The 13869-nt window shown below is 49.2% G+C and overlaps 1 protein-coding gene across 1 annotated transcript in view; it reads right to left on the bottom strand.

The window, feature by feature from the left end:
* Window positions 1-363: 363 nt before the first annotated feature.
* Window positions 364-13869, bottom strand: part of LOC144094935 (protogenin B-like) — a 37946-nt gene continuing 24440 nt past the window's right edge. Inside the window, exons 6-7 of the mRNA XM_077628803.1 lie at window positions 6778-7032; window positions 364-1130 (exon numbers count right to left, since the gene is read on the bottom strand). Of these exons, the coding sequence (XP_077484929.1) occupies window positions 697-1130; window positions 6778-7032 (689 nt within the window). The 3' untranslated portion in view covers window positions 364-696. The remainder of the gene's footprint in view (window positions 1131-6777; window positions 7033-13869) is intronic.

Here is a 13869-nt window from a genome sequence, read left to right as displayed (position 1 = left end):
CATCGCTTGACGGCTGCACCACTGCGCTAGGATTAGTAGAAAGATTCCCGGGAATCTATGAATGTAGAGAATGACCGATTCCGCATACATTGACCTTAACCCTGTACCGCTATCCGAAACCTTGCCACCCATGAGCACTGGACCTGAACACCGGAGCAGAAATGAAAACCTGCTAGCGCTCCTAATTCGCATTTTGCCTAACTACGCAAACCGATCTTTTTTCTCCTTCGTTTCATTTTAGGAGAGACTGCCAATCAAACAAAGTACAAACAGTAAATAATGAAGCGGGGACATAAACGCCCTGGAGCAGAAAACATACAAGATACCACGCGATCAATGGCATGATAAGGATCGCTAGCAGGAGATAGCAGCAACACGTTGTGTTACCAGGAATAAATACTCGTTAGCTGTGCGCGAACGCGTGACGTAGAGCTGGAGACGGGAACCCAGTGGTGACCGCAGGGAAAGTTCGGGCACCGGCAACCATTCTGCGGCACATATTCCGAGCACTTCCCACCGCGACGTTATCACCGACCAAGCACAGGAAAACTTTCTTCTATTATCATCGTCGATTAAAACGCCAGACAATTCAAAATTCATTAATCGTACACAAGACAGCACAAAACGTCCACAGTGGTCGCAAATTTCTTCAGGGCAAGCGCCGAAGGTTGCTGCCCTGCTGCTCAGGACACTCGACTAGTCGCCGCGTTCGCCGCATATCGGCAGCGAACTGGCTTCAGCCGGCGGCGTTTCCTCGGCAGCGTTCTCAGCCGCCGTCGTCGCGGCGTGTGGCGTCTCTATCCGGAGCGTCCACACGCGCGGCGCATCCTCGGCGCCGCACGTGGCGAGGGCGCGCACTTCCACGGCGTAAATGGCCGAAAGGCGGAGGCCCCGCAGAGTGAACCGAGTGTCCGCGATGGTCTCCGCCTGCAGCACGTCTTCGCCTCCGTCCGAGCCCTCCGGTGCCCAGGACACGCGGTAGCCCCGGTTACCCTCGCGGCTGCTATCGTTTCCGGCGGCTGATGCTGCCAGAGCACAGTCCTCGCCGGGACCCCAAGACACGAGCACCGAGCCGTCGCCCAAGAAGACGTACGTCACGTTGGACGCCGACGGTTCAGTCTTTCCTGCGGCTGAGAGGACCGCAGACAGAAAAGCGTCGCTTACACAGCGGCACTTTCTTGCTCTGGACGCTTCAACGCACACCGGGCCGTAAACGAACCGAAAGAAGCAGTGATACCAGTAATATGCGTTGTGCGTATAGTTGGTCCATTCTCGGAGTTCATTTTTGCGCACACAAAGGCGACACAGTAAGGACGAGGAAGACCAGATGACGAAGACGACACCAGGCTGCGCACCGTCCTGTCTTCGTCCTCTTTATTGTGTCGCCTTTGTGCGCGGAAAAAAGAACTCCGAGAAGTATTGTGGATCTTGTACTTCAGAAATGCTTCGGAATTTCCAAAAATTCGCAATCCACGGCGTCGTCGAATGATGGCGACAGCATGTTTTGCGGAAGTAGCGTAGCAATCCGTCGGATGGCTCAAAGATGCTGCCTTTAGTTTCGCGCATGAGATTCGTCGTGAGAAGGCCAGATTTTCGACTGATATTGCTGAGAATGGGAGCTAAAATGACGTCATGCTTAAGCTCAACATTTCCTATGAAAATAGGTTATGGGCAGAGTTAATTTTGAGGATGGGTGACTGATCGATCGATGTTAGTGACCGACAGATCGATGGTGTTGATCTTGAAGTCTTCTGATGGTTCGGTGATCCGGCGACACGTTGCGGAACAGACTGGACAACTTCTCCGGGACACCAGCTCTTTATTGTACGGGCGCTCACAGGCGACCTGCCCTCCGATCTCCAATCTCACGTTCGCGCCAAAAACTCGCCCTTAAATCCCTTCGCCCAGCATTCTGGGGACCTTTCTTGTAACCAATAGGAAATGCGCTTCTCGGAGCCAATCAGGAGAATTTCGTTCAAACTGAAGGAGCCAATAGCACGCCGATGCTCACGTTGTTGTTGTCGCGCGGGCACCGCGCGAATTCCACGAAGACGTTGCGCATTTCCGCTTGGTTACAGCACAGACACAAAATCACTAAAAACGCCAGCGGAAGCTCAGGGAAACCGAACACCCAGTCCGAACCACGCACACTGCCCTGGTCGCGCTCCCCAATTCTGCTGCCTGCTCCGAGGCGTCCGGCCCGTCCCGCGGCCGGTTCGCCGTTGAAAGCAATAAATTTACACGCGACCCCCTCTCGAAACCCCAGGGGTCCGCGCGTCGGCCGCGTCTTGCGGCCCGAGTGCGACTTTACAAGGACGGGCCTCCTCACTGCCGGTTAACCGTCGTTGCCACCATCTGCCGCGTTTGTCTCAAAACAAACCCATTTCTGCGGCGCCTGGATGGCGGCTTCTCGAGGAGCTCTGAAAAACATCCAACACACCCAAACACCAAGGGGGCCAAGCTGCCGGCTTCGGGGTGCGCGCGCGATCGGTCCCTGAGCAACAGCTCGACAACTTAACTCCTCCTTACCGAGAATGTTGTGCGTACACTCGCTGTACGCACAACACAAAGCGCGTTACAACAATGAAAAAGTGCGAAGGGACGTACGAACCAAAATATACGAAAAAGCACATCGATAATACACACAACTACCACATCTAACAAAAGCAACTTAAGTCTTAACAATGGTCCCGATAGTTTTCGTACGAACATATACACGCAAATTGCAACACACACTTTCAAGGCATTCGTACAGTGCGATGAAGAAATATGTCAGGGCATTGAATCGCGGTTCCAACTTAACCCCGTTTAACTTGAAGCATACCAGCGCAGCGAATTACACCCACATGCCACACCACACGAGGAATAATGAATCCAAGTCAATCACGCGCACACACACATCAAGGCAGGGCCCTGTCCTGCAAGCACTCAGTCCGCCATGTCGGTCGCTACCACACATGTTAGCTCTTGCACTTGAGTACCATGCTGCAACAGGGGCACCCCTTTCTCTTTCTTTCAGCTTCCAATGTCGCTATCCAGCCTCGAAAGAGCATCTGAACTGGAGGACATAACTGTCCAGCCGCTTTCTCTCTTTAACCTTAGCTGGGCCCATCCATTTGGGTTGCGTGTTACTGTGCTGGCCTGTATCCAGGACTACTTCCCCATTGGTGAACTCTCGTAAGGACGCGGCGTTTTCGCTGTCCTCGTGAAGTGCGGTTTCACTCTCTGCCCTTATCGTTCTATCAGCCAACTCAAAAGCGTCCTTCTGTACTCTGCTCAGCCCCTCGAAAACATCGGGGGTCAGTAACGCGTCTACTCCCTCAGCCAGCTCATCTGTAACGGCACAGAGTTTGAAAGTTTGCGGGTTCGAGCTGCCGTCTCTCGTGACCAAACTCAGGGGAACATACATGAGATCAGCCGGGACCGTGTGGCCGAACGCGCCGCGCAGTCGCACCTTTCCCGCGCCTTGCGCTTTGACGTTATCTGAGACAACCCCCTTCCTCAGTACCGTTATGTCTGCACCTGAGTCCAGGCAAGACTTGAACGGGCGCACACCAGAGATCAGCTCCACCCAAGTTAGTCTGGAGTCCTGCGCTGGCTCACTTGCCCCGATCTCTGTCTCCGCCTCCAGCTCACATGCGGCCCTCGCTGTCAATATCGACGACAGCTGCAGCTCCCCGCCTGACTCCTGACCAGCCACTCCCTTTGATCTAGTCTGCGGACAGTTCCGCTGCATATGACCGAGGTGCCCGCAGCCAAAGCATTTCACTGCAGGTCGGCGTTCGTTTCTTTGCTCGCCGCCCCATGTCTGGCTGCCTGCCTCTCGTGGCTGGCCATAAACTTCATTCGGCGCGTCCATCGTTCTCGGGCAGTGCACGACTCTGCTCTCCTCAAACTTTTCTGCAAGCTCAGCAATCTTTGTGGGCATAAACCACTCTCCTGTTTCGCGTTGCAGAACATATGCGCGCAGTTCGTCTGACATCATCTGTTTGGCGCGGTCCGCGACCAACAACTGGCTCAAATCCTCTAGCGTCGCGACATTTCGGCTACGCAGGTAATAATCCAACAAAATTTCCAGCTTAGTCACGAACTGACCCCAGCTTTCCTTGCCCTTACGGTATGCATAGAGCCTGCGCTTGTACTCTTCGGGGGTTAGTTTCAGCTCGGTGAGCACCAGCTCTCTGATCTCTGTATAAGGGAGCACCCGATCGTCCGACTTGTTGGCGACCAGAGTGCGGCTCTTCTCATTTAGAAAAGGAAGTATTACCTGGCCAGAAATGCTATCAGGGATTGGACAGCTCCGGAGCATACTTTCCGCTGTCTTAAACCATGCAGGCACAAGTTCATCAGATTTGGGCATCGGTGCGAGGACTGCCCTCAGATCGTCCGCGTACTGCCCTAATTTTGTCCTACCGCCTCGACCTCCACCCTCGATGGTTCTAGCTTCAATTTCAAGTCGCTTCAACTCGACCTCCAGTCTCAGCCTCTCTATCTCCAGCTCTCGTTCCCTGACTCGCATAGCAGCGTCACTGCTGCCCGTGGCTGCTCTGCCCTGCCTCTCCTCTGGAGAGCGCTGCTCTTCCGAGTTAGATACGTTCTGTGGGCTTCCAGCCCCTGATTCCAATCCCCCAGATTCATCTGCCCGTTGAGATTGCGACCGTGTGGTGACCGACATGATTGACCCGTAGCAAGCAGGAAGAGGGCCCACCTGAATTCCTCCGTCGCTGTCGTCCCGCGTGCACCCTGAAGGATGGTGCCCCGCTTGGACCGCACAGGGCGCCGGTACGAACCGGCTCAGGAGTCACCTTGCGCTGTCACCTGGAAGTGTTCTTATAGACGCGTCCCTTACTGTCTCGGACGCCTGCACCGAAGGGGTGTTGTCTCGTCGCAGCCGCAGACGCCGCCTCGTCCTTTCCAACGGCTGCAGCACTCTCTTGCTCGGAGACCTCTCGTTGCCTCCTCGTTGCTTCGCAGATTTGCACCAGTCTTCGTCCAAGACTCTCCTCAGCTGGCGTCCCCTCTTCGACTCCAACAGCTCCAGAGGCTTCGCACCAGGATGTCGCCTCTCTTCTCTCCCAACAGCCTCCGAAGCCCGTCACCAGGAGCTCGCCTGCTTCCTCCGCAATGGCGCCCACTTCTCGCGATGCTCAGCCACAGCGCCGGGGCCTCTCACCAGGGTGTCGTCCTCCGCTGGTGTCCCATAGTGCCCGTGTCCGTGTGCGCTCCGCAGAAAGCCGCCGGAATCATCCTGTTGACTTCGCCAGTTAATTTTTGATTGATGTTGGGTGACCGACAGACTGGACAACTTCTCCGGGACACCAGCTCTTTATTGTACGGGCGCTCACAGGCGACCTGCCCTCCGATCTCTAATCTCCCGTTCGCGCCAAAAACTCGCCCTTAAATCCCTTCGCCCAGCATTCTGGGGACCCTTCTTGTAACCAATAGGAAATGCGCTTCTCGGAGCCAATCAGGAGAATTTCGTTCAAACTGAAGGAGCCAATAGCACGCCGATGCACACGTTGTTGTTGTCGCGCGGGCACCGCGCGAATTCCACGAAGACGTTGCGCATTTCCGCTTGGTTACAGCACAGAGACACAAAATCACTAAAAACGCCAGCGGAAGCTCAGGGAAACCGAACACCCAGTCCGAACCACGCACACTGCCCTGGTCGCGCTCCCCAATTCTGCTGCCTGCTCCGAGGCGTCCGGCCCGTCCCGCGGCCGGTTCGCCGTTGAAAGCAATAAATTTACACGCGACCCCCTCTCGAAACCCCAGGGGTCCGCGCGTCGGCCGCGTCTTGCGGCCCGAGTGCGACTTTACAAGGACGGGCCTCCTCACTGCCGGTTAACCGTCGTTGCCGCCATCTGCCGCGTTTGTCTCAAAACAAACCCATTTCTGCGGCGCCTGGATGGTGGCTTCTCGAGGAGCTCTGAAAAACATCCAACACACCCAAAAACCAAGGGGGCCAAGCTGCCGGCTTCGGGGTGCGCGCACGATCGGTCCCTGAGCAACAGCTCGAGAACTTAACTGGCAGGGTGCACGATAGCACGCGAGGCTACCATTATTTCTGCGCGTTTAGAGATGATTGACTAAATTGGGCCGTGGTTGCGAGAAACTTGCCGCAAGCAATCTAGCAGTGCTTGGTCCAACTAATAACATGATCATTTATGCCAAGGCATTACTTTAACACGGCCTTGTGGATAAAGACGCAAAATGCCCATTGTAAATGTACACTGAAGAGGTATCTTGAGTGTGGCCTTTGAGCGGACGAAACACGAGTGGAGCACTATACTCCACCTCACAAGTCATTTGCAGTGCTGTGAAGGTTGCGGCGATCTCAGCCAATCAGAACGGCGTGCGCGGCAAACTGTGTTCTTCTGTACCTCTCACGCCGCAACCGGTGGCTCCATCGCTCGGAATGAAAAGCACCAGTGTACAGCTGCTGCGCGCAGGAGACCCGGCCGATTCGCCTGACTTGGTGTTCGGCATGCTTACGAATAGCGCCGCACCACTTTGCACCCCTGCCTCCGCTGTGCTGCGTTCGTGCGGTCTTTCTCTGCTAATTTAAACGTTTTATGCATTAAATACACGCTGCATATTCAAAGCACCATGCTGAAATATTTTTTCAAGTAGTTCAATGTTTTTTTTTAAATAGTCACAGCACTCCTCAATATTTGGGGGACTATTTGTTGTCTTCTTTGACCCTGATTGAACGAGAGAGCTCCGACTTTCATAGGGCTGCAAACGACGTGCGAGATGAAGAATAACCAGGCTCACCGGTGGTGAAGCGCTTCCTCAGCAGCAGCGCCATGCCGCGGAGGCGGAAGAAGCGCACGTCGTACGCCCTGGATGGCTCCAGGGGGCGCAGCAGGTGCCGGCGCGCGCTGCTGTTGAGGCACGCTTGGTGCGGGCACGCGTCCTGCTGGTCCGGCTCGCAGCAGGTGAGCAGCAGCTCCTCCTCGGCCACGTCGTGGCGCAGCGTCCACCGCAGCTCGACCCACGTCGCCCCGCTGCTCACGTTCACGTGCATGCCTGCGTAAAAGCCGCCGTCAAAAGCCCTGCTCAGCTATAGCCCGTCGAACACTTGTAAGTGCCGAGGTTTAAACGAAATTCCGGCAAACCACCGATGCGAAAACAAAATATCATCGTTGTTCGGCTTTAAAACGCTTAGTGAGATTTGTTTGGACAGGGATGGGTGGCACATCCTCCATTCTCAAATGTCACATTCAATAGCGAAGAAAGCTGGTCATGTTGACACACATTCACGGCAGGAAAAAGCGTGGTGGACGAACAGACTTTTTCCCTTTTTCCTTTTCCTCCCCTTTTCCTTCCCCTTTTCCTTTTCTCCTTTCTCTTTCTCCCTTTGTTTTGTATGTTCATCCACCGTGTTGTTTTTGTCATTCATTTGTCCAGTTTTTTCGAAAAATCTGAAGAACGCGGTATGTCTTTATGTCGTGGTATGTTGTGGTTGTTGTGTATCAACCCCCTTCTGGAAACAAGAATAGATTTCTTTTAGTGCTTGATCACATGTTAGATTACTTGCACAATCATGTTAATAGGTTTGTTATAATGGGTGATATGAATATTAATACTCTAGTCAATGATTCTCGTGCAAAAGTATTGAATAATGTTATCAGTCGCTGTTCATGCAGTAATCTTGTCGCAAGTCCTACTCTCATTACAACTCATTGTGCGGCCTTAATGGATGTATGTATCACAAACGATCCTGATAATTCATTTGCCGGCCTTCCAACATCAGATGTTAGTAATTATCTTCCTGTGTTTTGTTTTCTTCCTTCTGTTGGGCATAACCGCAACAATAATCCTGTGTCTATCTCCTATCGAGAAGTTAACATGATGTCTTTAGATTTCTTTCGGTCTCTCATAATGGATGTAAATTCGGAATTTGTTATTAATGAAGCCGACGCCAACAACGCTTACACCTTATTTGCAAACAAATTTAAAGAATGCTATGACAGATCCTTTCAGCTAGCTAAGAGTTTTGAAGAAACACAGCAAGATAAGGAAATCTTAGGTTATGAAAGTCCACTACAAAAAAATCGAGAACAAAATGTTTCACACATTTCTGTAGAGCCGGGACCATAAAAAGCTTCTTGAATTCAAGAAATTTCGAAATCAACTTAATGGTGAATTGAAGAAAGCAAAGGTAGAATACTATGCAAAATCGTTAGCCCGTATTTGCAGTGACCCTAGAAAAATTTGGCAGAAATTAACACTCTTAGGCATAAACCTACTCGCAATCCTAATACCACTATTCCAAGGCTTTCATTTGGGCTAGTTGGTTGTAGCAGTGAAACATATTGACTAGCGCAAACACAGACAGGAACCAAAGTAAGAGTAAGAGACAGGACACACGCTGGACCAGCTTGTTCTTGAGCGCAAAAATCATCACCCTAGCACGGAATGTGCTAAGAGCGATCAGGTTGACGTAGGTAAAAGAAAGATTTTGACACAAAACAGAGGGAAGGAGGGGAGGGCCCCTGTCTCTGTTTTAACATTATATCTGCTAATCAATATGGTTTCCGCAAAAATGTACCGAGGAAGCTTTACTAGATACCAAACATGAAATACTCCACAATATTGAAAATAAGTTGTTCTCACTTGGACGATTTCTTGTCCTACGTAAAGCGTTTGATTCCGTTAACCATGAAATATTATTAACCAAACTTAGTAATTGCGGCATACATGGTGGTGCACTAGACTTGATGCGGAATTATCTCACTAACAGCTACCAGTATGTAAAATTCAACAATGATGCATAGCCCAAACTAAAATTAATCAGTGTTGTCCTGCAAGGGTTTATACTAGGTCCAATTTTATTTAATATTTATATAAATGACTTGTCTGATATACCTGATTCCCCTCGTCTGATTATGTAAACAGATGATGCTAATGTATATTTTGCGTCTACTTCGCTTCCAAATCTAGAATGTACAGTTAATGAATATTTGAAGAAACTTTCAGCATGGTTCATACACATAGGCTACAACTAAATATAAATAAAACCAAATATACAATTTTTTCTCCAGTTATAAACCGGTTGAAACAACCACTACTATAATATTTAATAATATTAAAATGCAACAAATAGCGACGCAGAAATTTTTGAGCGTGTGGTTTGAGACCGGTTTATCTTGGAACACACACGTAGACAAGCTAAGTGCAGAATTAAGTAAGATTGTTGGGTGCCTTTGTAGTTAACTAACTTGATATCTCTCTGGTTGAAGACATTAAACTACACTTTATTTCATTGCCGACTATCATAATGCAGCCTAGTACGGGGTGCTACGAGTAGACCTCACGAGACATCTACGAGACCTCAAAATTTACCAACTAAACCCCTCTTCCTAAAACATGAAATCCTTAACCCTAGTCAGATATACTATTACAAGCTTGCACAATCCATAAATAAAGCTATATAATAACGTCGGACCTAAGACACCAAGTGGACACTGCTTACGAAAAGAAACACTTAGTACACCACGCGTACGTACAAACTATGGCACGCAACACTTGAACTACCAAGTCCCCCTATTTTCAAATAACCTAGGAGACAGGATTGATTTCAGGACACGTATTTCAAAGAAGTCATTAAGAAGATTCCTGCTGGAGCGTGAAATACTAAATACTTAACTTTATAATTTCTCCTTATGCTGCTTTGTTAAAATACAATAATCAGCGTGTGTTATATATAGTTGATGTATTTTTTATGCCTGTTAGTGTTTTTAATTTTATCTTTTGTTCATTTTCAACGTTTGTTGTCTGTACAAGATGTATGGTATATGCTAGCAAGTTTTGTTTGAAATTGCACCTTGTCTGCCGCAACTGCTCGATAGGGCAAAAGCCCCTGTCAAGCTACGCCTTTAGCTCCTGTTTTATTGCGCGTTTGTTACCTGTATAACAAAGCAACGAATAAATTTGAAACTCACGAACCTGACACTCTAGCACCAATCCTGGATAAACTAACCACCCACTGTCTTTGAAGCATGGATGCCGAGATCTCATGGCCGATCATGACTCGAGACCCCTGGTTTTCGTTTGAGAAATACTGGCCATGCCAAGCCCGCCCACAGGTGCATACCCGGCCGTGAAACGGGACATTATAACCATCCTATTCCCATTTTATTCTATTCTGATTTTTTTCTACCTTCCACTTGTGTTCATCGACGCTCCGGCCCTGGTAACGGCGGGAGTATAATATTGCTTGGGTGGAGAATGGCCTAGGAATAAAAACAAGAATTCGAACAAAATCATTGCATTATCTCGTTGTGGTCACGTGAAGCTTTTCCGAGATAGACCGAACACGTGCCCAACCCAGTTGAGACCTTTATTCGACCCCTCCGACAGAGGGGGGCGCTGCGAGCAGCCGAGGCGAGCGGACGCACGTTGCATGGGCTCCGCGAATTTCGAGCTTTTCGGACCGTTCAATCCCATTGGACCATCAAAATTTTGGTTGGAATCAACGGCGGATCAGAAGAGGACCAAACTTGGACACCAAATTCGAAACGGTGGGACCCATTTTTTGAATTTTACCGGACATTGAATTTCCCACGTGGTCGGCCGCACGCTAGGCCTATCTAGGCCTAACACAAGTACGGGGGTTCGCGAGCTCCCCGGCCTCGGCCCGAGGTGATATGCAGCCCGGAATGATGTCCCGACCTAGTAACCAACCCGGGAATCGACGTGTAATGGAAGGACCGACCAGGGATTTTGCCGAAACCCAAGACATGGAGGAAGACTACCTCGACGCCGCAGGGCCCGCACTCGCGGAGAGCCGACGCGGACAGGAGGCAGGCAGACAAGATCCGAAGTGCAGCACACCGTTAACAAGATTTCACGAGGAAGAAGAAGGCCATAATTGGGAGATCGCCATGTCCAAGCGATAGAAAAGGCGCCAACGAGACAGCGAGCGGAGCGGCCATACGGCGGCTGTGCAAGGGAATAGAAAAACCCCAGACGGAGCGCGGAGCACAGCTGGCGCGCCAGCTGCGGCGAATCAGAGAGGAGCAATGCAGAGAAGACTACCTCCGCTCCCGAAGGACGACCTCAAGATAGTACTCAGGCCGAAGGGGCTCATCGTAAGAAATTTACAGACCCATCAAGTGGCTCGAGTGGTGGTAGCAGCAGCCGGATCGAGGTGCAAGGCGGAAGATTTAATCACCAGACTACGTAACGGCTCAAACATTATTATCGTGAGCACGGACAATGAAGAAGCGGCCCAGCTCGTGAGACACATTACCCAACTCACGTTCGGGTGCCGCACCTACGCGGTAAATGCACACGTGGTGTACCGGAGGACACGCAGCGTGGAGTCATCCATGGCGTGGACCCAGGTACCTCACCAGCGGAGCTCAAGGCAAATTTAAGAGTACGCACGCAAGGAGTCAAGATCCTCGCCGCCCGCATGCTAGGAAAGACAAGCACAGCAGTCATCACCTTTGACGGCCCCATAACCCCGAATCAAGTACTATACTACGGAAGGGAGACAATCGGACAATCGGCACCATGTCTAAGCCTCCGATCCTGCTGTTACAGGTCCTGCCGTGGATTGTTGCCGCAAGCATTTCCACCTGTGGAACGGATGAAACACCATTTTTCTACGCGACCCATCACGACAGCGATAACCTGTTCAAGGGGCGTCTTCCGTCGATGACAGTGACGTCACCAGTGGCTAGCCTACAAAAGGAACTGCGCGACGCCGGAGCATTCAGAGGGCACGGCACCTGGACAATCGGCAACATGTCTAAGCCTCCGATCCTGCTGTTACAGGTTCGTTATTTGACTAATATTGGAAGTGTTAGGAGTGACAACCGCTTTCTGTTAGTTCTGCCGTGCCCTGGAAGATTGTTGACTGCTTTGACTGTTTTGAGTGACACTTGGTCTATGTTATTGTCTTTGTTGGTTTCTGGTGATATTGAGGAAAACCCGGGGCCAAAGACTGCTGAAATGTTGCAGTTAATTCTAGAAAACCAGGCCACGTCGGATGCTAAAATAGATAAACTGAGAACAGAAATGACCGAACTTAATGCAAAATGCGATAGGATGACTGGATTTCTTGATATTATCGAAGAAATGAACAAACGAATGCAAACTTTAGAGACCCTTGTTCGTCAGCAGGCAGATAAGTTGACTGAATACGAGAACAGGAGCAGAAGTAATAATCTTTTGGTTTTTGGTGTCAAAGAAGCAAAAGACGAATCAGATTCCGATCTGAGGGAAGCTGTGGTTCAGAAGATATTTAATGAAAAATTGGGCGTTCAGGCGAAAACTATAGACAGAATTCATCGTATAGGCAAGAAAAAAACTGGTAGCCATAGACCTGTCATTATGCACTTTTTCGACTCTAGAGAAAGAGAGTTGGTATTTAAGAATTGCGGGAAGTTGAAAGGCGGCCCGATAAGTGTAAGCCCAGACTATGCGAAGGAAACAGTAGCAGTACGAAAAAAACTGTGGCAAAGTAGTAAAGCAGAAAGAGATAACGGAACAAAGGTCAAACTGATACATGATAAACTTAAGATTAACAACACCATTTACGCATGGGATCATGAATGACAAGAGCGTTGTCTGTACCGAACCCACCAAGATAAGATAGGACGACCCAAAGTTAACGATGAGTCTGCTGGTCATAGTTCGCTATCCCCGACCAAATCAACTGCAGATTCCGATGATCATAGCGATTGCTCGCAAATATAGCTCAGAATTATTCTGTTAAACGCCCGCAGTGTAGCAAACAAAACAACTGATTTAGAACATTTGCTAAATTTCGAGAACCCTGACTTATTGTTAATAACCGAGACCTGGTTACATGAGGGAATTAGTAACGATAGCATTTTCCCACCAGGCTACCATGTTTTTAGATGGGATAGAAATTCTAAAGGAGGGGGGGGGGGGTGGCTATTGTTATTAAAAGCACAGTATCTGCAGTCGCTCTTAACTGCAGCCTTTCTGAAATGGTGTGGTGCAAGGTTTCTTGTGGGAACCTTGTACATTTAGTAGGTGTTGTGTACAGGCCGCCTTCTACATCTCCTGAATTTTTGGATGAATTGCTTTTGTTCCTTAACTCTCATGTAAATAAGAACACCAAACTGATAATGGCTGGCGACTTTAATTTGCCACATATTAATTGGGAAACTTTGTCAACAGGTAATGTAGAAATAAGCAGTGCTAATAAAGTAATGGAAATTATGTTTACTCATAACCTTAAGCAAATAGTAAAGGATTTTACAAGGGTTACATCGGGGTCCCAGTCATTGTTGGACTTGGTTTTCTTATCCCCTAAAGTGGCAGACCACACTATATCTGTCAAGCCGGGATTATCTGACCACAAGATGATCTGTTTGAATGTGCGGTTGAACACACAAGTTCGCAAAAAATCGCATGTTTTAATACGGGTCAAAGATTACAGCCGGGCAGACGATACGTCTATCTTAGACGTCTTAGAAGAAAACTTGAATCAGTTTGCAACTGCATCACACCATGAAAGTGTCGAGGAATTGTGGCAACGTTTTAAGGGCACACTAAAATATTGCATTGATAGGTTTGTTCCCACTCGCTCAAAGAAATCGAAGCAGCTCAATCCTTGGATGACTAGAGAGATCATTCAGTTAAAGCGCAAGGTAAAAAGGCTACGAAAGCAAAAAAAATAGAGCGACAGAACTTTCAAACATCAAAAAGAAGCTCAAAACAGTGTTATTAGACTCGAAAAAACTTACTTCAATACAACAATGACTAATTTTCTCACAAGCTCACCACAAAAGTTCTGGCGATATTTTTCAGCGAAAAAGAACGCAATCGCACAGGTAATGGATGGGGACGATGAGGTGACTGATAAAAACGATATTGCAAATC

The sequence above is a fragment of the Amblyomma americanum genome, chromosome 6 (assembly GCF_052857255.1).
Source record: "Amblyomma americanum isolate KBUSLIRL-KWMA chromosome 6, ASM5285725v1, whole genome shotgun sequence".
Lineage (NCBI taxonomy): Eukaryota > Metazoa > Arthropoda > Arachnida > Ixodida > Ixodidae > Amblyomma > Amblyomma americanum.
The sequence above is the reverse complement of the archived record's forward strand: the minus strand, read 5'-3'. Positions and strand labels throughout refer to the sequence as shown.